The 22,493-nt window shown below is 41.7% G+C and overlaps 2 protein-coding genes across 2 annotated transcripts; one reads left to right on the top strand and one right to left on the bottom strand.

Annotated features, from left to right (window-relative positions):
* Positions 1–652: 652 nt before the first annotated feature.
* On the bottom strand, positions 653–17,082 carry ifih1 (interferon induced with helicase C domain 1). The gene is made up of 16 exons (XM_023822680.2): positions 16,215–17,082; positions 14,016–14,190; positions 13,704–13,910; positions 13,009–13,095; positions 9,812–10,038; positions 9,140–9,350; positions 7,296–7,513; positions 6,412–6,513; positions 5,625–5,748; positions 5,012–5,224; positions 4,638–4,894; positions 4,394–4,543; positions 3,818–3,979; positions 1,916–2,109; positions 1,720–1,813; positions 653–1,386 (listed from the first exon to the last, which is right to left on the bottom strand). The coding sequence occupies exons 1-16, from the start codon at positions 16,653–16,655 to the stop codon at positions 1,198–1,200; spliced, it is 3,051 nt and encodes a 1,016-aa protein (XP_023678448.2). The 5' UTR covers positions 16,656–17,082; the 3' UTR covers positions 653–1,197.
* Positions 17,083–17,189: 107 nt separating this feature from the next.
* On the top strand, positions 17,190–22,471 carry gca (grancalcin). Its single transcript, XM_023822798.2, has 8 exons — positions 17,190–17,385; positions 18,330–18,512; positions 19,258–19,327; positions 20,121–20,164; positions 20,558–20,705; positions 20,800–20,913; positions 20,984–21,042; positions 21,143–22,471. The coding sequence occupies exons 1-8, from the start codon at positions 17,362–17,364 to the stop codon at positions 21,167–21,169; spliced, it is 669 nt and encodes a 222-aa protein (XP_023678566.1). The 5' UTR covers positions 17,190–17,361; the 3' UTR covers positions 21,170–22,471.
* Positions 22,472–22,493: the final 22 nt, after the last annotated feature.

Genomic DNA, 22,493 nt, shown 5'->3' with positions numbered 1-22,493 from the left:
GTGATGCTCGCCTAGGGCCCGCGTGGGCTAGGAGGAGCCGGCGGTGATGCTCGCCTAGGGCCCGCGTGGGCAGGGAGGCGCAGGCGGTGATGCTCGCCTAGGGCCCGCGTGGGCAGGGAGGCGCAGGCGGTGATGCTCGCCTAGGGCCCGCGTGGGCAGGGAGGCGCCGGCGTTGATGCTCGCCTAGGGCCCGCGTGGGCAGGGAGGCGCAGGCGTTGATGCTCGCCTAGGGCCCGCGTGGGCAGGGAGGCGCAGGCGTTGATGCTCGCCTAGGGCCCGCGTGGGCAGGGAGGCGCAGGCGTTGATGCTCGCCTAGGGCCCGCGTGGGCAGGGAGGCGCAGGCGTTGATGCTCGCCAAGGGCCCGCGTGGGCAGGGAGGCGCCGGCGGTGATGCTCGCCTAGGGCCCGCGTGGGCAGGGAGGCGCAGGCGTTGATGCTCGCCTAGGGCCCGCGTGGGCAGGGAGGCGCCGGCGGTGATGCTCGCCTAGGGCCCATGTAGGCTAGGAGGCTCTGTTTCCATCAAATAGCCTATTATAACAACCACCCGTAATGGTTGAGACCCGGGTGCCTTTAGATCCTAGCAACGCTCCTTAGTAGGATCATCACACCATTAGCTTGTTCCCACACAAAGAAAAACACGCAGGAGCAGGTATTGCAACCAAATCACGTTTATTGTATAATTATTGATCTGTTTTTTTTTTCTTGGCCAGCACCAATTAATTCACTTTACTTAGTACCTAACACATAGTCAATGATTTATAATCAATGATTGATCAACCAAATAAAATCTTAAAAGTGTGAAATAACATCCTGTAATATGTCTCAATCTGCACCAACACATTCCAAGCGGTTCCAAAAGCTGTCCAAGTCACTCGGGTCCTTAGAACCCTCCAACCCTTCACCCGGCTCCTGACTACATGGCCGATGTTCTCATTACTTGAAATTTCTGAATGCAATACATTTTCATCATAACCCATGTATGCAAATGTTAAATCAACCTGACAGCAGATCTGAGGAAATCTGGCAACCGGTGGCTTGCTGGCGGTCAACCACTCCTGACACATCCAGATGCCGTGCATTTGCTTTGGAACGTCAAGTGACATTTCTTAAAGAAACGAGATAAAAAAAATTAAAAAAAAGTTATGTATCCAGTCTTGACTCCACCCTGTTCATTTCTCTTAGCATTTCACACTGCGTCTAATCGTCAGAGTCAGAGTCGCCGGCAACCAGGTGAGCGTGTTCCGCATAGTCGAAGGCAGGGAAACTGACGGCCACCTCTCTCCAGTTGTGGAACACTCTCTGTCTGTCCCCAAGCTTCACAGTAAAGTGTTTAATGTGGAGACAAGGGCAGTCGATCCCCCGGTACAGCATCATAGAGCCCCACGTCTAGGCAGGAAAAAAAAGACCTTTAGAGGCTTTCAACAGTGGTAGGTTTGGTAACCTTTCTGTTAAGCTCTTCTGAAAATTACTTGTATGGGACAACTCAATACTCAGGAAGTACCCATTAATTAATTAATTAATCAGAAAAAAAGTCAAAAGTAGTAACAGTTTTACCGAATACATATAATGTTGGGGTGACATTGATATTTAATTATTTTTATGCACCATTACATATTGAACTCAAATGTAATTCAAATTCAATTCAAATTTATTCATATATGTAGTCAAGGACAGTAGTGGCAAATGGATTCTGAGGAAACACTTCAGGTTTAAACTTACAGATCCACAGTCTTTGCAAGCAATGGCACTGTTTGCTTCGAAGTCCAGTTGTCTTTCCTGTAGTGTTGGGTTCTTTCGGACTGTAAACAAATCCCTATAAATACAGAGTTTGGAATTATTATGAACTGCTGTAGGTTGTCTGGCTGGTGTATTTTGTATTTTAATTTGTTTAATTCAGAACTTTTGAGAGACCCACCTGAATTCTTCTGACACGTTCACATGGTGCATGGTTCCTATGATTTCAATATCTTTCCCAGAACAGACTGATTTGCTGCAGTTTCGACAGCTGAAACTCACGTCACCAGGATCTAGTTTCTGCATTAATTTTTGTTGCTTCTTTTTCTTGCGAACTTTTTTTTCCAATATTGTCTGGAACTGAAATTCCCTTTTCTAACCAAGAAACAGAACACATTTTTTCACCGTTAGACAAATGTGAGAGTATCGACAATAATTTATAAATGCATGAGTACATAGTTTACTTATACAGCTCAGGAAAAAAATAAGAGTCAACTTAAAAAAAAAATCTGCATTGTTAAATCCCGGTTTAATCCTGGTTCTGCTGGCAGAGGCTACACTGAGCATCAGGCTGCTTCCAGGCTTAAAGTTTCTAAGCCAGCAGTACACAAGAACAAGGCGAAGCAGGGGACACTGGCAATGACCAAAAACCAGCCAGGTAAAGGGAAGAAGTGACTTTATAATGCCGAAGATGATATTAACTTATCCAACAGTTTCTCATGAATCGTAGGATGACATCAAGTGACCTTCAAAAGGAATGGGAAACATTAAGTGCAGGTGTAAAATCCCGTAAAGCATGGAAGAAGCCCTTCATTAATGGTGCCAGGCTGGGGTTTGCATAAAAAATGTGTTTTACATAGGCGTATACCCATAAATTGAGAAATGAGTGAAGCAAAAATTGTGCTGTGGTCTCTTAATTTTTCCCAGAGCTGTATATACACCCAGTGGCCACTTTATTAGATACATCCAGCATCCGGCTACTTTTGCCTCCAGAACTGCTTTAAGAATAGATGAATTGTGCATTCAGACAAGGGTTTAGGTTAGGTTTCAACACTGCCAGGGACCAAATCAGCCCCCAGCCCCCAACCCCCCTAAACACACTATTACTCCTACAATATCAGTAGGCACATGTGCCTACCGTCCACACCCAAATCCACGCCCTTGCATTCACAGAAGCCTTTCTGCACACCACTGTTGAACTGAGCTATTATTTGGTGCTTGTGGTCTTGGTATTAGCTTTCACGACTTCTGCACAGACCTCTCTCATTAACATAGTGGTCTTGGCCACAGAAATGCAATTGACTTGCTGTTTTTTGTTCATCACACCATTACCTGTAAATTCTAGACGCTGCACTGTACAAACATCCCTAGGGGGGTGGCTATTTTTCAGATGCTGGAACCATGATGTCTGGCACCAACAGTCACATAATTTACAAAACTGCTTGGATAATGCACCATAGCCATTTGCTGCTTAACCACACAGTAAGTGAACCTCTCAGCCTTGTCAACAAGCAGGATAGATAAACTGCCCACTGAGTTGACATGTACTCTATATAGCCAAAAATATCTCATTCAATATGAAGTTTGTCCATTCTTAATAACCTCTGCTCTTCTAGGAAGGCTGCCCATTAGATTTTGGAACATAGCAGGTGGGATTTGTTGCCATTCAGGTTGGGTATTGATGTTGCGTGTTCAGGTTTCTTTCTGTGAGCTCACGTGGCCAAAGACTTCACAACTGAACACTTCCCAGATGTTCTGACCTTCACAATCATTTCACTTACGGTTGACCAGGGCAGCTCTAGCGGGACAGAAAAGTGGTGACGGGACTTGTTGGAAAGATGGCGTCCTACGATGGTGCCAAGTGGAAATTTTTGTGCAACCACCCATTCTGCTGCTAATGTTTGTTGCAGGAGATTGTGTGTTATAGGTGTAACTTAAATAAGCAATTCCACTAATTAATAGGGAGTGTCCACATACTTTTGGCTATATAATGAAACAATGTCATTCAGGATAATAAAACTCTTCTGATTCTGCTTCTGATAATCCAGTATCAGCTTACACACCATGCAGTTTCAGAGCGTACCTTTCTCTCATATTCCGCTTGATCTAATTTCTGGATCTTCTCGATGGCTTTGCCCATCATTTTCTCCCGAAACTCATTCACAGTTTCCCGCTCAGCCACCCCAGATCCTTCTACTTGCAGCACAGTGTAGCTGCTGTCCTCTGCTCTTCCACGCCCTCTGGCCTGAAGATTACGTGAAGCACAATAAACATAATATATAAAACCTCATAATTGACAATATTATACCCAATTCATTGTGGTGATAAGTTGCTGAACTGAAACTGACAATCATATAATGTTTTTTTCACAACAGTATTTTTGTTTATTTTGCTTTTCATATACCGTCTAATACTTCAGAAGAAGAAGACAATCAAAAGATCTCTGTATACCCTATTGTTTTGTGTTAATGGAAAGTGAAGCCATGGGATAAAGCTTTAATGAACTTTGAAACGGACAATATCTTCCCTATAAGATGCTGAATGGATTTTAATAATAGAGTCCAAATACTCCAGTTTTTGGTTAAGGTTGAAATGGGAGGTACTTGTCCTAAAGGTTTTTTTTGGCAGCACTTCATTGGCTTTGTGTTAGATCACTCACCTGAATCATGGCGATCTCATTGGTGACCAGGCAGTAACGGATGACCAAATTACACTGCTTGTAATCCAAGCCCTCTTCGGCGACGGTTGTTGCGATTAGTAAGTTGATCTCGCCTGTACGGAACTTCGCCAAAACTTCCTTTTGCTCTTTCTGTTCAATAGAGAACCACAGTGACAAAGAAGTGAAAATAATACCGTGTTTACTTCCACTGTTGCCTTTTGAATGTTTTACTGATTTGACTCACAGGAGTCATCGGTTTCACGATGCTCTGGTCTCCCCCTCCAATCAGGTGGCTGGCTCGTACTCCGACCTCCTCAAACTTCCTGTTCTCCTGGATCCACTGGCTCAGGGCAATGGCGCTGAGGCGTGTCTTGGTGAAAACGATGCCACTTGCCTCTTCTCTGGCAGTGAACTCCTGCAGGATGAGTCTCCTCAGCTCAGCGAGGATTTTATTTTCGTACTCAGGGTGCTTTGCCAGCTCTTGCAGCTTTGCCTGGTTATCTTGACGCAACACAAAACAAGACGACATTTATGGCAAACAGCCGGGAACGAGTCATGTCCATGGTGTCGACAAAGGGCCAAGGTTCACCGGGAAACGTGCCGCCGTTAGAGGAATACCTTTGAACAACTGGAAGAGGAACCTGTCCGTGTCTGTGATTTGGACGGACACCTCATCTGGAGCCGTCTTCTTCTCGAGCTCCTCATTGTAGAACTTCTCGAGGAAGCTGCAGGCGTCCGACATCCGTATGGTGTTGCTCTGGTGGAGGGCTTCATTGTACTGCCGGAGGTGTGCGGCGCAAACCCGCACTTTCTGGTTTTCCTCTTTGGCCGCTGCGAGGGGCAATGATGACAGGTCTTCAGTAGCCTGGTTACCATGTATACGTAGTATATGAGCTACTGTGTGAATAAAATTTGTTCTTGTGACAGAGAACAGATCTGAGAGTCAAAGGGGATTGGGTAGATGGGGGCCCCCCAGGATACGATGGGTGCAGAGGAGAAAAACACAAACCAACAAGAACTAGACCACTACTCCAGAACTCTCTTCCTCTACACACTTCCACAATACAGCTATCAACTTATATCATGTGAACAGAGGGGCATTTCTCCATGACTCTACCTCTCCCTGCATCTCACACACTGGAAATCGAGGTTCAAAGTGTAACAAAAACACTTATAAAGCCATTGCATAGATCACAACAGATCACAGATCTTTCCTGCCATATATACCCACCATTCTTCTCTTTCTGGACCACCCAATGCTCATAGTTCTGGGTACCCAGGTCACAGGAAGGGTCCAGGTTGGCATGTGTGTGGATGGCATTCATGATTCCTTTAATGACATCACCAAATGGGTCCTGAAATGCACAGGGAAAGGGCTCTCAGAAATACTGCACGTGCCTGCAGTGCACCTCGCCTACCAGTGTGGAACTACAGGGCCACATAGCTATTGAGAAATGAGACCCATGTGACCTTATAATCGTTCCTATTCTGGTTTAAATGTGATACAGTGGGGTGTAAATATGACATAACACTATGAAAATTCCATTCATCCCGATTCTGCTACATTTTTACTGTAGAGGCATGAAAAGTAGCACAGAAGAATGATGGGAAATAAAAGCTGTTGTCTAATGTCAACCTTGTAGTTAGATGCAGGGGGCCTTTTGGAAGAGCCCAAAGGTCAAGGGTGGCCAATCTTACCCGCAAAGGGCTGGTGTGTATGTAGGTTTTTGGGATAACCTGTAGGTCAGCTGTTCAAACCCAGGGGTGAGGACTCTTCAGCCAATCAATCCTCTAATTAGTAATCTAATTAGGGAGTTGCAGCGAAAACTAGCATACACACCGGCCCTTTGCGGATAAGACTGGCCACCCCTGCCATAGGTTTTCCTAGAGGAGGGTGCAGTCTACATTCCTGATGTCAAGATTACATCTGAGGAGATGGGAGTGAAGACAGCCAGTTGTGGACAGCAGCAGCGAGGCAGTGACCAGCGAAACGTAAACACTGCCGCGGGCGGAGATACCTCTTTCCTTTCTGCAGCGGTCGCAATTCTCTTGTATGGCTCCTTCCTATGTTCTCCCAGGGAGCTGGTCATGATTCGGAATGCGTCCAAATTGGCACATATCTGCCGATAAATGGAGCGCGTGAGAAACACTCTCGCACTAAGCTAGCGGACCATGGATGGTGCCCCATCTTTACTGCCCCAACAGATCTATGCATCCACTGCTTCTGGCACCACGTTGGTCCTTAGAAACTGTCAGATGTTGGTCAGCTGGTGCCGTATTTGTCCAGTTCTCTTACAGTAAAGGGTGGTTATGAAACTGTTTTGGCATTAGCTTGGGAGAGGAGGGTGGAAAAAAAGATTTAATACAAGAAGCAGCGTTGCATAACTGATTTTTGTTGGGTGTTTATTTAAACTGTTTTCTTGTCTCCTTCTATTTGTTATTTGTACTTTATGAACAATCTACCAACTAGACTCAAGGCCTGTATGGAGTTACTCAGCACTTAAATCCTGTAAAAAATGTGCTAAATAAGCGATGTTTGATATTCGACACTTGGCTTCAGGGAACTGTGGGCACTATGTGGTTTATGGCTCAGCGGAACTGCAGGAGACAGGCAGAGAACCAGTAGGTGTGTGGGTTTTGCTGGGGTGGGGGTAAGCAGAGTATAGAAGTATAGACTTAATGAGACAGGAAATGAGGTTATGGGGGCAAGGGAGTGAATGACTGAGGGGACAAAAAAAAGGGGGGGGGGACTGAGGGTTGGGGGGATGGGGGTAGGAATGAGTGTGCAGGGGAGAGAGAGAAGTATACAGGATGGGTAGAAGTGAGAATGAGAGGTGGAATAAGTGATGGAGAGAATGAGAGAAGGAATGTTGTGGGGCCAATAGCAGAGGGAGGGATTCACTTGGAGAATGTGCTCCTCAGCTTTGTCTACGGTTTTGGCTTCGCCGACGCCGGGCGAGGCCGTGAGCCCCAGGATCTGCGGGAGGGGCACCGGGGCGTTCTGCTCCTTCACGAGCTTCTCGTTCTGGATCTTCTGCTTCAGGTAGCGGAACATGATCAGGCTGTAGACGTTGCCCTTCTGCGTGTGGTGGCACTCGTCGATCACGGCCATGGAGAAATCTGCGAAGGCAGCAAGAAGACAGCGGTGACTGGATGGCCGTAGACCCGAGGGAGTAGCTTGGAGATGCTGCAATCTGTAGCATTAGATAACAGTTCACTTGTAGCGGAGGGACAGATGCATTGTTTTAGTAGTAATGGAAGGCAAACCTCTGTGGAAAAACTCCATATAATTGCCAGCACTGGAAGAACAGGAGACATGAAGATCTGATGCTTGTCATGAAGATCTGATGCTTTCTGAGCAAACATATTCAATGTTTTTCACAATGTTCTACAATTTAGAGCAAACCCACTGTACAGACTTTACTGTATAGACTTATAGACGTGGTAATTGTTAAACAATGGTTCTTTTAAAAATATTTAGGCTTCAAACAAATAGTTATGCTTTTTAAAAAATACAAATGTCAGATTTTTTAAAGGAGGTCTGCTTGGGACTTTTGAACAAACTGTACCAAGTTTGACTGTCCAAGGCCTAGCAAAATTTTGACAGATGTAGCATTTGGATTCATGTCATTGCCAGCAGTTCTTGAAGCACAGTTTTAAAATATATATATTCCCTGGAGACCATCCCTCGAAACAAGGGTAGGGAAGAATGCAAATTGAGTTTCATTTCCTGGTAGATGTTCAAGCGGCACATTTCCAAACATCAGTCCCAGGGGCAAGGGTGGAAAAAACAGTCAGAGCTGAAGCATTCACTCTCCCGCTTGGCCAGTGACACAGTCTCCCATGTGAATTGCGCCGGCCTCACACTGATGACTTGAACAGAAGTGGGGTCTGGGTGTTTTAACGAACAGCACATGTTACGGCTGATGGGAATTCCACTCTGGACTGGATACTGCCAGCACGACCGACCAACTGGGAGAACTGATGGGTTCTGACAGAAATGCAGCCTGTCGAATGTGGGGGGTGGGGGGGAGTTCTGTCTTACCCTTTCATCTGTGTATGTACCTTCCCACACTTCACACGGACGTCACATTGTGGGTAATGGGGACAGAATTAAAGGACACTATACACTGGGTGCTTCATGACTGCTCCGTTTCCTACCAGAAAGACTTATTCTTACACTCAGAATACAGTGTTACAAATTACACTTTACCTTTACTGCCATCAGCATTATATAAAAACCAAAACTGTTGCATTGGAAGATGCATGGTGGTAAATATTCTTGGTTCCACTTTACAATAAGGCTACCCATATAAAGGGTTTATGAATGGTTTATAATCTGGTCATTAATTCTTAATTAATAATTCACTTTGCAAATTATTAGTTATAACAGTTTTCTTTTTATTAATAAGTTTACCATTTACACGTGGCAAAAGGGAGCTTTATTGTAAGGTGGGACCATATTCTCTGTAATAGCTTCTGAATTTCTTGAGTACATGTAGAAGCCACATTTTGTTCTAGAGCACATTACTGCAGCCCAATTCTCTCTCTCTCTCAAACACAACACATTTTTACATGTGAAGTATCATAAAATTCCCCAAATTCCAGCTCGAGTCCTCTGGTGCAGTGGGCAATTTCATCTTAGTCAAGGGACTTCATTTAGCCTTCTGTGTCTGATTATGTCCATCTGGGCAAGAGCAGAGTAATATACCTGAACGACTGCATTGGACAGATGATGTATATTACCTGACAGGGTAACTCCTTCATCTCTGCTCTTTTCTGCCTTTTCCAGAAAGTTCTCCAGAATTTGGGCCGTGCAGATTATGATGTCATTCTTTTTGACAATTTCGGGAAAGGATATTTTGAGTTGAGAATCTCCGCTGACCTTCTCCACACGGTACTGGCCTTTCAGGTACTTCCCAAACTCTTTGGTGTAGTGCTGCTCTACCAGGGGTACCTGAGAAGGACAGGACAGTGCTAAACAAACAAACAAACAAACAAACAAACAACCCAACAAAAATAGACAGTCTGAGGCTAAAAGAAACAAAACTGAACAAAAAAAAAACAACAACAATAGTATACAGCAGTCACAACAGATGAAATAGATTACTAATGTTGTGATGATGTACATCTTAAAAACCAAGCAGTAGTCATAAATCAGGGGTGGCCAATCTTACCCAGAAAGAGTTTGAACAGCTAATGTAAAGGTTATCCCAACAACTTGCATACACACTGGTCCTTTGTGGATAAGTTTACCCACCCCTGTCAAAGAGGAATACTTCTACATATTGTCGTCCTTGCTTTGGGTGGATGTGTTTTTCCATGAGGAAGATGCAGCCAGAAAGGCGACTGACACACACCACCTCCAGCACCGCAATGACCGGTGGGGTCACCTTCTAAGGTAATGACTCTATATACCTTGTTAACCAGGACGACGACTTTCCCTGGCCGCTTCTCCTGTCTGCAGCTCTCCAGATGCTCCTTGGTGATGTAAACGGCGACTCTGGTTTTACCGCTCCCCGTCGGGAGGCATATGATGATGTTCTTCCCCTCCAGGGCTGGGCGGGCGACCTCCTTTTGATAAGGCCAGAGGAGTATCTCGGTTTCCCTGCCGGCCCCAGCCGCGGCGTCCCTTTCGGCGCAGTCTGCAAGGCGAGCAGGATGCCGTGACGTGGCGGTCTGCACCGGATACGCCAGTGTCTTTCGGGTATGGGCAGCCTCGGATTTCCCAAGTGGAGTCTCGCGCCATAAACTTTGATTTGATGCTAAAACGACCTCTGCTGTGTGGATTTCAAAGTTAAAACGCTCTCATTTACACCTGCGGGGCACAAAACCTCAGCCCTCAACCTCAACCTCAACCTCAACCTCAGGGTGTAGCGCCCTCCAGGCTAGCAGAACATACTAGCCTCAGCACTTCATCAGGTGTACATTTAGATGTAGCTCGTTCATCCACAACAATTTGCCATTTTTGGCCAAGTTTCAGGAGCGACACCAGCAAAGTACACTGATGACTTTGTGTTACAAGACCATGAGTAACATTTACTGGTAACAGTGTAGTTACAGTTATATAGACGTATGATAAAACTATGAAAAAAATGACACTGAAAACTTTTCATGAGTGCTAAAGAGAGCTAAACATACTTGATCAGATGTAATATTTTGTGAGAACACCATACAGCATAAGCACATTTTACTGTATATGCGCAGCAAATAACGCACATTAGAGATGGGAGGCTTTTCAGGCAATATTTGTGGGATTTCAAAAGTTAGGTTGTGGTCTAGGGCTAGAGTGAGATGGTGTGGAACAAACAGCCACACTGCTGAGCAAAAGGGACAACTGTGTTCCTAGTGAGAATGATGACAAGCGAAGAGACCTGAAATGACAGGAGCAGGAAAGCATGTACACACAGGCACACGCAGGTTTGTAATTATATCTTTGTGGGGGCTCTCCATTCATTTCTAAGGGGAAAACTCGAATCCCAACATGACGACCTTAACCGCTACCCAGCCCTGATCTTAACCATAAGTAACCAAACAAAATAAAAGTCTTTTGGCATTTTTAGTTTTTTGATTGCATTCACAGATTTTTGTGGGGGTCCACAATGTCAAAATAAGTTTTTATCACATTGTGGGGGACACTTGGCCCCCACGAAGTAACATAAACATCATCCACACAGACTGCTGCCTGCTGTACCAGGTGGAGGTCTTGCGTAAAGTGTGTAGTTTCAGGAGGTTAAAATGAGCACTTTAGCTTGCTAACACATAATAAAATTATGTGTGATGGATAAAGACAGAGTTATTCCTGTCTATTCTGCAACAGCGGGAAGGGGGCCCCTGAGGACGGCCGATTATATATAAATTATATTAATAAATCTGCTTTATTTCTGTATTCTGTTTTTCACAAAAGTGAAATTAAAGCTCTTGTGTTTATTAAGTTCTCTTTGTTGATATTATTAATTTACATTTCACAGTAAAATAAAGGCTATAAATTTTAATATTAATATAAATTCCGGAGGAGGGGCAGTTGGGGGGCCAAATTAAGTTTTTTTTATGTTGTCCCTAGAATCGCTTCTGACAACTGCGAGTATAACACAATACTTGAGGACTGGGAGAGTATTTTGTAGGGGAAAAAAATTGACTTTACAGAGGACAGACGTTACTACTAATTACGGCAATTTCTTGGGTTGTAAACGAGAAAGGGGATGCTTTCTTTTTATTCTCAGTAAAACCAAAATTAACGAGCAACCAAAATCGGAAATTTGCCGTCAGCTGGGGAGACCATCTGCTGAGCGGTGGGCCGATGCTGTGGAGTGAAACTAAAAGGCGCCGAGCAGAACACATCTTAAAAGCTCAACAAATAACAGGCTGCTGTATATTGACATGGCAGTGGCATAACTCTCCCATCTCACTTATACCGGATTTCCTTGGCAAACAGACAGGCAACCGGTTTTATCCAGTGCATCTTACTAAGACCTACGCGACAATGACTGAGCTGTGTTTGCAGTGGCTTATGGGCGTTATTTTAAACACATTCCGTGTTTTATTGGAGTACCTTGACCTGTAGTCAGGTCATGCTGAAACTACAGACGCTGCGGAAAACACAGCGCTCCTCGTGTTCAAATATATTTTACGGATATGCGGTCATCCTTCCTGCGCGATGTTTTTCCATGGCTGCTTAAAGCAGTTTGCATTTTTTCCCCTATTATCGAAAGCATAGCGTTAAGCTGTAAACATGCCCTTTATACGTTATACGCTATAAAAATTATGCAGATATTTCCTGTCATCACAATTCCAAGCTCCAGGGAAATGTTCAGTTTAAAATGTGCACGTGGCGTACAGTGTAATTATATCAGAAACTAAAAATGTGTTAAATGATAAAATAAAAGCAGTGTCATTTCCATTTACATAAAATATTTTCTTATTGTCAGTGTTTTCTTATTGTAATTTTGCAAGAAAGATGTTAGATCTACTAGTGCAAAAATAAAATTAAATACAGGCCCAAAAACACACAAACCGACCGATTTCTTCGTTTAAACCACATATGTTTGTGATTTTAAGGACTGGCTCCACTTTTTTTACCTTCAGGAGACAGATGGAAAATACTGCTGCCTAAGTGCTTTAGGGCAAACCCACAAGGGCTTACCGACTGTTTCCACTCACTCGCCTCACTCCGTCGACAAAAAGTTCACAGCTGATGACAGAGCTTGGTCATTTCCTACATTCACTCGCTAGACCCAAGAATTATATTTATGATGTTGTTAGCCAGGTTTATTATTTAGTGAACCTGCACCCGTGTTTATATGATTATTTCCATTTCACACATTTGCCAAAACACTTTTAGTTTCTGTATTGTTTTAGAAAATTACAATAAAGCAGTTCCACTGGGGGAAAAAACTATATACTAATTAATAACAAAATATCCAGACTAGGCATTAATGCAACATTACTTTCACATAAGCCCTTGCCCAGGCTCTATATAATCTTGATTACATTGTTATCTGCCTACATGTTTTTCTTCGCTTTTCCTCATTCCAGAAGTGCACTAGCCGGTTCATCGACAGCGCTCCGCCCATACAAAGTACTGAAAACTGCATGTTAAAATGACATTTGCCTACCTGGTATTGGCTGATTCGACTCATCCAAGGTTAATCCCAATAGAGATGAATTGAGGGATTCACCGCCAGAACTATAAAGGTCCGGGTCTAAAGCAAAATGTATGTTTCACAATTAACTTACTGCAGGTTATTTCACATATACAACATTACACTTTTGTATACAAACTTGAATTTGTATATACTGATTGCCGAAATACATTTCCCACAATGCCCGAAGCCCAGTCCTAGTTTAGACTTCAGACTTCCTGACTGATTTTAATGTAACAAATGTAAAAAAAGTATCAAAACATAAGTAAAAATATAGCAATGTAAGTAAAAATGAAACATATTGAAAATATGTACATATTCGATCTGTAGTATATAGCCTAGTATATTACATATTGGCCGAATATTGGCTTCTACCCGTAAAAACATATTAATCTTTTTAAGCAGTTGTTTGGAATTTCAATGTTTAATTCTTTTAATGTTTACAGAAGATGTTCACAATTCACAAACTCTAAGGGGAAATCATTTTCTTCTAATTGTGACGCAAATGACTCAACAGCACCCCCTTGTGATAGTTTAAAATAGGCCCACTTCTTCAGCTAAACATCACTTAACTTAAACATGATTTACTCGAAGGAAATAACTGCTTTTAATGGACTGAAATGAAGCCAATTATGAAAAAATATGGTGAATTTTCTAAGTAATTCTACCTAACGAGTTTGCAGGATAAGCATCAGTAGATTCATTCCGTGTAGTGTCGCAGCTGGAGTTGTCCAAACTTGTGTTTAAACTTTCTTCTCCATTGTCGATGCAGCTGTCTGATTCTCTTACACTCTGGTCGTTATCGTTCTTATTTTCCTTAAGGTCTGGCTCATACTTCACCGCCTCAGGTTTGACATTCCCCTCACAAATGGAATCTAGAGAGCCCAAATGAATAAGTGTTCAAGAAGGAATAACCAAAATGGGTACCAAAATGCAGACAAGGCCTTTAATACAATGTAACATTCCAATAGTACTCTTACCTTTATGATCTTCGGTGGATTCAAGTCCAGTGAGTTCGCGGACCATATCCAAATGCTCTGTTTGTCTTAAAACATCCAAAAATGTAGAAAACCATCCAGGCGGCTTTTGCACAATTTTTCTGAGGAGTTCTCGGGCTCCCGCTCTGTTTCCATAGTTTGTACATGCTGCCATAACCTAGAACAATATACAATAGATTGGAATGTGATCATAATGCAAGCTTACTGTTCACTGTTTAAAAGTAAATGGGATACAGTAGGCCTATATAATATTCCATCATGAACTTTAACACTGCTCTTTCCTTACCTTAGGCTGCCCCCATCTGGTTATCATTGTGAATTACCTTTAAATATCCATCTATGGGTCACTGAAACTAAACATGTAAACCACCACCAGAGGCGCCACTAGGCTGGGATATTTTGGGCTAAAACCCCAAATTAATTCAAATGAGACTTGAATGATTTCTTGCTTAGCCGGATAATTTATTGGATTTAAGGTACCCCAGTCTAAATGGACTTTATCTTTGTTCGTTTACATTTGGCCCAGACTGCCTTAAGTCCGACAGTTAATCCAGCTAAGTGAGAAATCTAGGGGGCTATTCCATGTTATCCTATTGGACAGTTACCACGTTCATCTTAAGCTATTCAGGTAACTGGGAAATCCTGCTTTGTGGAATACCCCTCAGGATTTCTCAGTTAGTTGTATTAACTTAAGCTAGAAGTCATGATTGTCCAATAGAAATATTCCTTACCTAAACTATTATTGAACAATCATGACTTCTATCTTAAGTTAACCCAGCTAATTGAAAAATCCTGCTTTGTGGAACACACCCCAACTTCATGATACAGCCCCAGTTTGAGAACCAGGGCTAAATCCCATATGTCATAGCAACACCCATTTAAACCACTGTATGCAATATACGTTGACATGTGAAGAGGATTTAATAAGATAACTAAACCAATGTAACTTATTTGAAGTTCTATCTTAAGTTAACCCAGCTAATTGAAAAATCCTGCTTTGTGGAACACACCCCAACTTCATGATACAGCCCCAGTTTGAGAACCAGGGCTAAATCCCAGATGTCATAGCAACACCCATTTAAACCACTGTATGCAATATACGTTGACATGTGAAGAGGATTTAATAAGATAACTAAACCAATGTAACTTATTTCAGCAAGGGAGGGCCTTTTGCTTCACTTCTGTAATAAATCAGTCTTCACTGTATGACATCCCCAGATTGGTCCATTTTTTTCTCTCATTTCCAAACTTAAGGCTTCCAGCCATCAAGTCACCAGGGGTGCCATTAACCAGTTGGGTTAACATAAGCCAGAAGTTATGATTGTCCAATAGGACTGCTCCTTATCAAAACTCTAATTTGACAATCATTACTTTTATCTTAAGTTAATCCAGCTGAGATACCCTGTTTCATGGAACATTCCCCCCCCCCCATTTCTGGCCTGGGGTAGTGTGTGGTTCAGCAGGCTAAGCCTCTGCGCTTGTGATCTTAAGGTTGCTGGTTCAAGTCTTATTATTTTTGTTATTATTATTATTATTATTATTATTATTATCATCATCATCATCATCATCATCATGAAATAAAGACACCCCCTTATATTACTCCATACAGCCTTTGCAGTTAAGTATATTTCTAAATTTTGTATCAGTGACATACACAATAAAACTGGTACATTATATGTGTACCTTGCTAATGCCTTAATAGAAAATACTGGTTTTAATTAATATGGTGATGTCATACAGTGAAGACTGTTATTGGTTAAAAAAGTGAAACGCAAGTCCCTCCCTTGCTGATCCAGGGACGTGTCGAACTTGTTAAAATCAGGGCTTGCATATATATATATATATATATATATATATGGCCTACATATATAAGCCTTTACATACATATATATAAACGACACCAGCAACAACAATAAATATCATTTGTAATAATAGTTGCACATGCATTAAACTCACAATGCAATCACACTGCGTTTTTATATCCTATTGCAAACAATCGTAAAAAATACAAGAGGTTCTGTTGTTTTTTGATACATCTCATATTCAATTCCTGATATCAGAAATAAACACAATAGCAAAACTAAACTGCTTCATATCGTAACCAGGCATACGGACAAACATTTCAGCGAATGTTGAAATATCAAATAGTGTATTTAACTGCTTTAATTTTTATCCACTTACTATTTCCCTGTCATCTTCAGTCAAAATATTTTGTGTAAAACTCATTGTACAGACGTCAGGTGTTTTCATCTGCTGAAGACTGGGAGCGAGGAGATCAATCAGTTTAACGCAGTAATCATTTACAGCCTCCGACGAAGCACTTGGTAGAGTTTCTGTTTCCATGTACATGGCAGCATGTTGGCATCCAGCAGTATTGAGTGCGTCAGTAAGTTCCCTGCACCAGCCCGCCGGCCGGGGGCCTCTATAAATCGTATCGATTAAAAGGTCCACTGCTAATTGGTTGCTTTCCTTTTTCGCTTTATTTAAGATTAAATCTTTCTGGTCACGCTCAATGAAAGTCAAACGATCTAAAACAGGTTCGATTTGAATTAGAGACCTAAGTCTATTACGAAAACAGTCATATATAAGCCAAAGAAATCGTTCATCCGCCGAACTCTCCATTGTCGTGTGTTATTTTCCGACACAGCGCTTATTACCAATAAAGTCTGCTCACGGAACGAAATGATCTCTCTGCAAACAGGCCTACAATACCATAGGCTGGATAGGTTTCGGTTTTCCTTTCGTTTTCGATCCCTAACCTCACCAAAGTGAGGAAAACGACAAAATTAGCGTGGAGTTTCCCTTACATTCAAGGTAATTAATTTATTTCTTTGTCTGTTTGCTAGTCCTTACGTATAGTTTATGTAAAGTGAAACTACGTTTTTTCAATTTCCCTTGAAGACCCAAGGAAATAGTATTATTTAAAGCGCAGCATGAAGGTCACATGACAATATATACATGTAGTCAAGCCAGTGCATTAAAAAACATAAAATTATATAGAACTATTCCAAACATAACTCTTGTCATATTAAGCAATACTAGTGCAAAATGTGACCTTTAATATACAGACGTATTCGATCCCAAATCCAGTTTAGGCATAAAAGCGTGTTTCTATTGGATGAGCCGACAATCAGTCACTGACTTCCGCTTTAAGTAATCACGTACGCGCGCTACACACTGGTGCTACACACTGGGTACAAGGAAGTGTAGGAAGTTACATGCTCAGATAGCGCCTGTCTCCATATAGCTACAACTGGAGCATTTGGGAAAAAAAATCTCGTCTTCCATTTGATCCGATCTTCTTTAGCTGCGACAGCCGGAGCTTAAGATGGCATACCCAGGATACGGCGGAGTAAGTGCACTTTCCAGGGGACGCGAGCAGATTTCGAAGTGAAAACAAAAACACCATATAACGTTCTGTAGCTGGGAAATTCAGTAACCGGTTTATATTTTGTACAACCGATTTACTATATTTACATGTAATAACTGCGATCGCCGACTTCTGTATGGATGACTGGCAAAATGCTGGATGCAGCTCTTAGATCGAATGCGTGCGCTACGTAAATCAATACGTATTTTACTCTGTCTTTGAGAAAATGTATATTTGCATTAAGCACATTGCGGCTGTACGTGTTACAGGAAGCGTTGCTTCTGTGAATAGAACAGTCCGTGTATGGCATTTGGTGAGCTTTTACGATCTTAAAATCATTCCTGGGGTTATACAGGGTTGTTTACTTACTGTTGGCAATGCTTCCTCTGGGTTATGAAAAATAGAGTTACTAATTTAAGCTTCTTTTAAAGATATGTTTATGCCTCTGCTGAATATATAGCTATATATATATATATATTTTTTTTTTAGCTACCCGGTAGTTAAATGACAGCGTTACTAACGGCGTTGATTAAAGGCTCAGAAGTACGCCCTCAGATTTAATTCCACCGCGTATTTCATAAAGGGAAACGTTTTTATTGTTTCCAATCTGATGCAGGTGTATTACCGATTAAGGATATAATGGATATATTCTCTGTAAGGAAGCATGTATAATGAAATTTGTAATTTCTTGGTTAATGTTGTGAAATCACAGTAGGCGTGTTCCCTCAACTTGGGACAGTATGAAATAAAATTGTTACTGAGGCTGGGGGTCCTTTTACCGAGGAGCTGTTGTGGCTGTTATAGAACAGGACCTAAGAGTGTGATTAGTTAATGGCCACTTGTTTTTCCTGCATCATGTATAATAAATCATGGCTTTGGTTGGAGTTCACACTCGTAACAACATGGCTGCATTTGTTCCTTTTCAGTATGGGGGTCCACCACCAGGTGTCCCAGTCCAAGGAATGTCTATGCCTGGAGGCCCCATGGGAGGCCCTATGGGGGGGGCGGGTCCTGCTGGATTCCCTAGCTATGGTGCCTATCCTGGAAATTTTGCCCCTCCCCCCGTCAATGACCCAATGTTGAGTTATTTCAGAGCAATAGCGGGGCAGGTGAGTACATGTCCCATTGTCTTTACAAGTATTGCTACCTGTAATCTGTTGAAGTATCGGTTATTTCCGTGAAATACTGTTTTGTTGTTATAATTCCGATAGCTTCTCTGTACCAGCCGTCTTTAGCAAATGTTGGGCAAAACTGTCTAAAATCAAATGTAGTTTTGTTTTTGAAGGCATTCTTCTTGAGAAGTAGATGAGGCAAACTAGGGGGTGATGTTAAATGAGGTGTATCCGGGTGAAGGTTTGGTCTTGGGTGGCTGTTGGGAAGAACCATGGGGAGATGTAACATAAGATCTCCTTTCTCAGGAAAGGCATCTGTGAGACACCTAGGATGGATTCCAAGGAGCCTCTTCGTCAGCCAGTGAAATAACGGGAAAACAGTGCTGTCAGAAATTAGAGCAAAGCTTCAAACGTCTTAGTCAATCTAGTGGGTTAACAGAGCCGAGCAGATGTTTACCATACCATACCAACTTTATTTGTAGAGCTCTTTACAAACCCATTCTGGGCCAAAGTGCTGTACAGAATCCAAAAAAAAAGAAACAAATAAAAAGCTAATAGCACATATAACAGTAATAAACAGACATAAAACAAAATTAGAACAAGCACTATAGAATACGAACAAATGACGCAAAATAGTCATGACGTTGTTAGGCATGTTTTTTTTTTTGTAATTAGTAAATTTTTATGTTCTTGCCTTTGGCCTTTTCTTTAAACATTAAGTTACTGCGGTGTTGCGTTACAGGATGGCGAAATTGATTCTGAGGAACTTCAGAGGTGCTTGACACAGACCGGAGTCAGTGGGACTTACACTCGTAAGTTACGCTCTACAAGTAGTGTCTTTGCATGATTAAATATTAATGATGGTTAGGGCTGGGTGGTATATCGAATTTTTAAAGTATATCAATATATTTTCATAATGAGATGTAGGATGACACAATAGTGTTTGATGTATTTTTATTGTGCATTCTATTAATATTTTTAATAGCGACAGATATTATTCCTTCCTGGTTGTAAATGGCGTGAGAGCTTCAGTCTTGACGTTGCGCAGAAACCCAAGAATCACAGATCAAAACATTTAGGTAGCATCTCAAAGGGAAGCTGATGGAAGCTGATCTTTCAAGTTAAGTATTCAGTGGTTGTCAGGCTTCTGTGTTTAGAGGCATTTGGGAAATAAGTTTTAGAAAAACCTTCTGCTTTCAGAGCAACACCATAAACTGAGAGTCTTTGGGTGGACATAGTTTGTTTTACAGTACTTGCTTGTCGTAGCTGCTCTATTTGACTCATGACACAGATGCAGGTATAATTTATTTTTGTCTTTTTTTTGAGATTTGAAGATGTCTGTGCAGAATAATTCAGTTTTATATTTGCACATGGGGAAAGAAACACTGTTTGCCTTTTGTTTTGGCCACACTATTTTATATAAGACATGGTTTTGACCTACAACTGAACATTTAGCCCAAGATGTATACCTAAGATATATATTATGCATTGGTATTCTGCCGAAAAATACAGAGATGGTTTTTCAGCCATATCACCCAGCCCTATTAATGGTATTTAATTAAATTAAACATCTAAGCATACAAATTTTTCCCCCTTGACCAATAGCATTTAGTTTGGAGACCTGCAGAATCATGATTTCTATGCTGGATGTATCCTTCACAATGGAAGAGTTTTATTCTTGAGGAACTTGAAGTGAACGCTTCCAGAAATGGGTGGGAAGTAACCTGTGTAATTCTCTTTCTCTCCAGGTACCCTAACCATGTTGGTTGCATCTCTAATTTTTTGTGTTACCGATATGCCTTGTTACTCCACGCTTGACAGTTCTACCCACATAAGTTTTAGCTGCATACTGCAATTGCAACGTGCTAAGTTGAGCAATGCTAAGATTGCCTATTCCTGCTTTCTCTTGCAAAAATGTGGGCCCTGAATGAGGGTAGGCCAACTTGGGAATGATTTAAAAATAAATAAATAAATAAATAAAAAAATTGAACAACTTGTGAAGGATTCCTTGTCTGTGGACGTACTTAACTTGCATCCTCCAGGTGGATATGACTGGGAAGATGGGTTTCAATGAGTTTAAAGAGCTCTTCGCAGCTCTTAATGGCTGGAAGCAAAATTTCATGATGTTCGATCAGGATAGAAGTGGCACCGTGGAGCCTCATGAGATGGCTCAGGCCGTCTCCTCCATGGGTAGGTGATGAAAGTGCTGTCCAGCTCATTGTTTATTGATGCTGCCTTTTACGCTGCCTGATAACGTGCAATGCTCTCACCTTTGTGGTTCCAGGTTACAGGATAAGCCCTAATACGCTGAGTGGCATCATTAAGCGCTATAGTAAGGGTGGCAGGATTGCTTTCGACGATTATGTGGCCTGCTGCGTTAAGCTGCGGTCTCTCACAGGTACGGTGCTCTCCTCTCCCATTGGCTAATTGGCTGAGCGCGGGACTGAGTTCTAATACCATCCTTTCAGATGCGTTTAGGAGGAGAGATGCCATGCAGCAAGGTGCTGTGAGCTTCCAGTACGATGATGTAAGTAGCAGAGATCCCCTCCATTTTAACAACGTGTTGCACAATTCATTCTGACTTGCGTAAATCTGCATTTGTCCCCTCTCCTTTTTGTTGGTTAAAGTTTCTCCAGTGCACAATGACCATCTGAATCACCTGTGGAGGAATTTGTGTGGAAGCAAGAATTGACGAAAGGGCATTTCAGGATATTTTAGCTACTCCTTGGTTGCAGAAACAAGAGAGATTTTTTCCCACATTGCAGATCCAGATTTCAGAATTTTTAAATATTGATGTATTAATAAGCACATTAATTGTAATAAGCGGCTGTGTCACCACCTTGCATTATAATAACATTGCATTTGAAAGTGTAATCTTAGGTTTAGCTTCACCGTACTAAAATCGGTTAATTGCAATGAAAATGTAATTGAAAATGTAAATAGCATATTGAACAGTGTGTAGTAACCTTTGGTGTTAAAATAGCACACAGGTGTCTGTGTCCATAACTTTGAATATTTCTGCCCAAGACCATTTGATCTCCCTTTAATCCCAGATTAGTATCTTCCCATTAAGGCAGTGGTGATACAATGGGTATTACCTAAAGGTATGACACTTAAAAGAAGAATACTCAATAAAGAAGATTTTAAAGCCAAAGGTTACTTACTGACTGAACTGCTAGTGTTTCCTGAATGTGATGCCCTGCAAGGTTTGCTGAAATTTTAGTGATGAAATTCCTACATTCTCTTTAACAAAAGCCAAACGTGTCTTTAGTATCCTGTAACCTGAGTATAAAAATCAGCGTAGGTTTGCTCTACATCCATGGATAGTAGTATGAGATTTGTGTAAGATGTAAGCAGGTAAATGCAAGTGCCAAAGTTAGTCCAGTGGTCGTGTTTACCCAGGAAATATTGTAGGTGCATAAAAGTACAACACTTGGCTGTGTGCACTCATTTAAAGGAAAAGTCTTCACGAAAACTGTATGTTTGAATTCTGTGTGTCGCGCACGTATGGCAAGTCAATTTTTGATGAATTATGGCCATCATGACATAATACTGTCATGAAATGTGTGTCTTCTGCCAACACAGGCTGCTGTGGCATTTTTGTAGCATAATCAGTTAGTGCTAATAATTATTTGCTTCAAAATTTAAGCCATAAATTGACACGTCTCATTTTGACGGAAGATTTCCGTGCCCCACACGCACACATACATGTTGAAGTAGTTCATATGCATTATAAGGAAATATTTCATCCGTTGCATCGACTGATGTCTGACATTTCACTGATGTCTCTTAAGCTAAATAGTATTAAGATTAATTGCCAACAGTGCATTGTTTCATTGAAATTGGACAATTTTTAGAGATTAATATAGGATCTTCTGTCAGATGTGTGCTTTGCTCTGTCCCTGTATGTTTCTTTTGATTATACAAAATATTAAAAGTCCTTTTGTATTTGCCAAGCTTTTATTGCTTTAATTTGTA

Source organism: Paramormyrops kingsleyae, chromosome 1 (genome assembly GCF_048594095.1).
Source record: "Paramormyrops kingsleyae isolate MSU_618 chromosome 1, PKINGS_0.4, whole genome shotgun sequence".
NCBI classification, from domain to species: domain Eukaryota; kingdom Metazoa; phylum Chordata; class Actinopteri; order Osteoglossiformes; family Mormyridae; genus Paramormyrops; species Paramormyrops kingsleyae.
This window is presented reverse-complemented; position numbering and strand designations above follow the sequence as displayed.

What these genes read in the sequence shown, in the direction of transcription:
- ifih1 (XM_023822680.2), bottom strand. Translation starts at nt 16,655, where the DNA reads ATGGAGAGTTCGGCGGATGAACGATTTCTTTGGCTTATATATGACTGT. An exon ending in TTATCCTGCAAACTCGTTAG is followed by an intron (nt 13,096 to 13,703) that starts GTAGAATTACTT and finishes ATTTTGCTTTAG; the next exon opens with ACCCGGACCTTTATAGTTCT. An exon ending in TGAAGGAGTTACCCTGTCAG is followed by an intron (nt 7,514 to 9,139) that starts GTAATATACATC and finishes CTGCCTTCGCAG; the next exon opens with ATTTCTCCATGGCCGTGATC.
- gca (XM_023822798.2), top strand. Translation starts at nt 17,362, where the DNA reads ATGGCATACCCAGGATACGGCGGA. An exon ending in CATACCCAGGATACGGCGGA is followed by an intron (nt 17,386 to 18,329) that starts GTAAGTGCACTT and finishes GTTCCTTTTCAG; the next exon opens with TATGGGGGTCCACCACCAGG. An exon ending in AGTCAGTGGGACTTACACTC is followed by an intron (nt 19,328 to 20,120) that starts GTAAGTTACGCT and finishes CTTGACCAATAG; the next exon opens with CATTTAGTTTGGAGACCTGC.